The 3,379-nt window shown below is 32.0% G+C and overlaps 1 protein-coding gene across 1 annotated transcript; it reads right to left on the bottom strand.

Moving 5' to 3' along the window:
- Positions 1-450: 450 nt before the first annotated feature.
- On the bottom strand, positions 451-3,131 carry PTH (parathyroid hormone). The gene is made up of 3 exons (XM_012456387.3): positions 3,053-3,131; positions 1,171-1,261; positions 451-1,068 (listed from the first exon to the last, which is right to left on the bottom strand). Exons 2-3 carry the CDS (start codon positions 1,254-1,256, stop codon positions 807-809), a joined length of 348 nt encoding a protein of 115 aa, XP_012311810.1. The 5' UTR covers positions 1,257-1,261; positions 3,053-3,131; the 3' UTR covers positions 451-806.
- Positions 3,132-3,379: the final 248 nt, after the last annotated feature.

The raw sequence follows: 3,379 nt of genomic DNA, 5'->3' as shown, positions 1-3,379 counted from the left end.
AGCCCTATGTGGCTATTTACATTTAATTAATTTAAATTTAAAATTTAAAGTCATTCAAATTGACCAAGGGATTGAAAATAAAAATAAGTAAATAAAAATCAGTCATCAGTCACATTACCCACATTTTACATAAATGACCATGTGGCTACCATATCAAACAGCACAGAATGCAGAACGTTTCTATCATCATAATACTTTTGCAAGTTTCAGACCACTTTTGCCCCCTTTTTTGCTGAGCATTTTATTTCTTTTCCTGCAATCAAGAGGACAACAGTATTTAGCTAGTGAAGATTTGGGAGCCCAGAACTCAGTACTTTGGTACACTAAAAAGATGATGTTAAAAGTATCCAAATGTGAAGCATATGATTAAAAAAATACTTTGTATTGTTCTAACTATTCATGGTCAATGTAAACATCGGGTGTAAGTCATAACCAAAAAGATACTTGCAATGAGTGAGAAATACTTCATTTATTTAGACTTATGATCATTAAATTTTTGTTTTACATTTTAAGGTAGAAGAGAAGTTTAAAAGTGCAATTTTATTCTTTTATAAATTATGCAAAAACATACTTTAAAAAGAATAAACAATAGAAAAGATTAAAATAACTCTTAAATGAATAAAAGTAGAATCAAAATAATCAGTTTAAATTGCAGCTATCATGGCTAGTGATGGATTACATGTAGTTTGGTGTGTCAGAAATATTGGCACTTGGAAATCTTAACAGAGCTTTGAGAAACTAGCAGCATGGAGTACTGTTGCCCTACGCTGTCTAGAGCAGAACTCTGACCATATCTGTTTTCCTTTTCATTGGGATTTAGCTTTAGTTAATACATCCACATCAGCTTTGTCTGCCTCTCCAAGACTTTTTTCATGGCTCTCAACCAGGACATTGTCTTCCTTTCTTCGGGGCCTTTGGGAACCAGCATCTCTGGGAACTAGAGGAGTTCCAAGGGCAACAAAATTGTGCACATCCTGCAGCTTCTTACGCAGCCATTCTACTCTCTCCATCGAGTTCAGATGTTTTCCCAGGTTATGCATAAGCTGTATTTCACTCACAGATCTCTTCCTGGGAAGAAGAGAAACAGAGGGGGCCATTTCCCATTAGCTCCCCACTTCTAAATGATAAAGCCAATATTAAAATCCAATTCCCAGGCAAAACAGTACTTACTTAACAGATTTCCCATCTGATTTTGTAAGAAAACAAATTGCCAACATGACAATCATTACTTTAGCCATGTCTTTTGCAGGTATCATCTTCACTAAAAAGAAAAGCAAAATGGAGGTATTTAAAAATATTTTTAATATTTCAAACTATAGTAATGTAATAGTAACTAATTGGGTTGGTTTTCACAAGAAGCTTTTGGAATCAACCTCTTTATTTTACGGATACATTAGTATACATAATATATTTACACATAATTTGACCTAGAAATTAGTTTTATGCTCCTAAGTATCTTTTGGAGATTTCTTGTGCAAGTTTTAATATACAAATCTTAAGCCACAAGAGGAATGAAAGGGCTATTTTTGAGACTTCCCCCTGCACTGCATTTTATGTTAATTATTCCTCAGTGCTTATAATTTGCTTGAAAATGGCTAATTTTCTTAATAGGGTAAACTGTTAACACTGTTTATTTACTTAGCAAATCCTTTTCTTAAGTAAACTTCATTTCAGGCATTGTAATAATAACCATAAATACCAAACTAATTAGGGCTGATTTAGAGATTTTCACTAAATTAATGCATATTTCTCCTAGCATTAAAAATAATGTGTCAAAGTATTTAAAAATCATCTAATCAATTACTTGTGATGTGGATTTCAAGCTTCATCTCTAAATGGAATCCTTGTTTGTGTCTTATTTCTTCAACTTATTTTATTAAATTATCTTTTAATATAACTTTTTTCTCTTTCCTTGTTTCACATCAGTATAGGATATTCTTGTTTTAATCTGCATTTCGGTACTTGCAAAGGCTGGTATTATAGAAGTGCTTTACCTTCATGCTCAGTATGCTACCTTTTAACATGCACATAGAGTGATTATGTACTCCTGTTTTACAGGGAATTTGTATCATTTAGAAGTAGCATAGGAAATATAATCTGCTACATTTTTGTTTACAATATAAAGCTATTGATGGAGCAACAGATGAAAATTTTACTTTTTGGTTATGTTAGAAACAAGCACTGTAGCTAGAGGACAGGAGCACTGGAGTCTAATCTTAGCTTTTTCACATTCACCTAGTGACCTCAGGCATATCTGCTTTGCTTCCTTAGGGAAATCGGCTTCTTGTAAGAATATCATGAAAAAAAGCTGAAAAATTGTTGCAGAACACCCTTAAAATTCATGTAATACAATTTCATGAAATTAAAGAAATATAGTTTTCAGAATAGAACTGTCATTTATATAAATGGAATAAATATTCACTAGTCAAACTGAGCTTATCCAACTTTAGTATACAGATTGGGCTCTTTATGAGCCATAAAATAAATAATCCAAATAAGAATACTCTGCAGGAAAAATGGACTATTAACTCCACTTAATACATTTATAGTTATTATTTAAATCAGAACTATTCATTCACCATCAGCCTGTTTTATTTCAAAATTTTGATACCAATACCATTATATTAAAGCATGGCATGACAAATTTTAATGATTTTTTTGCTGTAATTTCAGATAAATTTTTTAAAAGCAATGTATCTCAGGAGACTTTAATCACAACATATTTTGTGATTTGAGAGTATTTTAGTAGCATTAATTTATTTTGTATGTGGCATTTTATATTAAACATAACTCAATCCTCTTAGCATTTTACCTTGAAGAAGCAACGTGGTATTTGTAGAAATAGTACTCATTAAATAACTTGATTATCAAAAATCTCCTGAGATTCAGAAGAGAATTTTTAAGATTACTTACCATGCAGTGTCTTAGAACAAGATCTTCTTTCAGGTATCTTTCAGGTATGTTAGTAGTGATGTTGAGTAAACCAAAGAAAACTGATGAACTGGTCTGCAGACCCTTAGAGGTGACTTTTATATATAGGTCTTCTGCTTACCAATAGAGGCTCTTTTATTGTTACAGATGATGTCACTCCCAATTCACTGGATCTCAACTATAGGTTCAGAGCAGCCCAATGTGCACACCCATTGGGCGGTGCACACTTCTCTTAAGTTTCGGATAATTGGATACCAAAAGGGAAACAGCATTTGACCTGAAAAGGGGCTTATGCAAAGACTTTCAACAAATACAGAATTATACCACCTAGAAAAATTCTACCTGGATTGATGAATCTGAATTTATACTGTAAAAAAAAACTGATTTCAAAGGTTTATGATAAACTCATTATCTTATTTGAAAGTAAAATCCAAAAATAAGTTTATTT

Source organism: Aotus nancymaae, unplaced genomic scaffold (genome assembly GCF_030222135.1).
Source record: "Aotus nancymaae isolate 86718 unplaced genomic scaffold, 86718_ANA_hifiasm-v0.15.2.pri h1tg000059l, whole genome shotgun sequence".
In the NCBI taxonomy this organism is placed as follows: Eukaryota; Metazoa; Chordata; class Mammalia; order Primates; family Aotidae; genus Aotus; species Aotus nancymaae.
The sequence above is the reverse complement of the archived record's forward strand: the minus strand, read 5'-3'. Positions and strand labels throughout refer to the sequence as shown.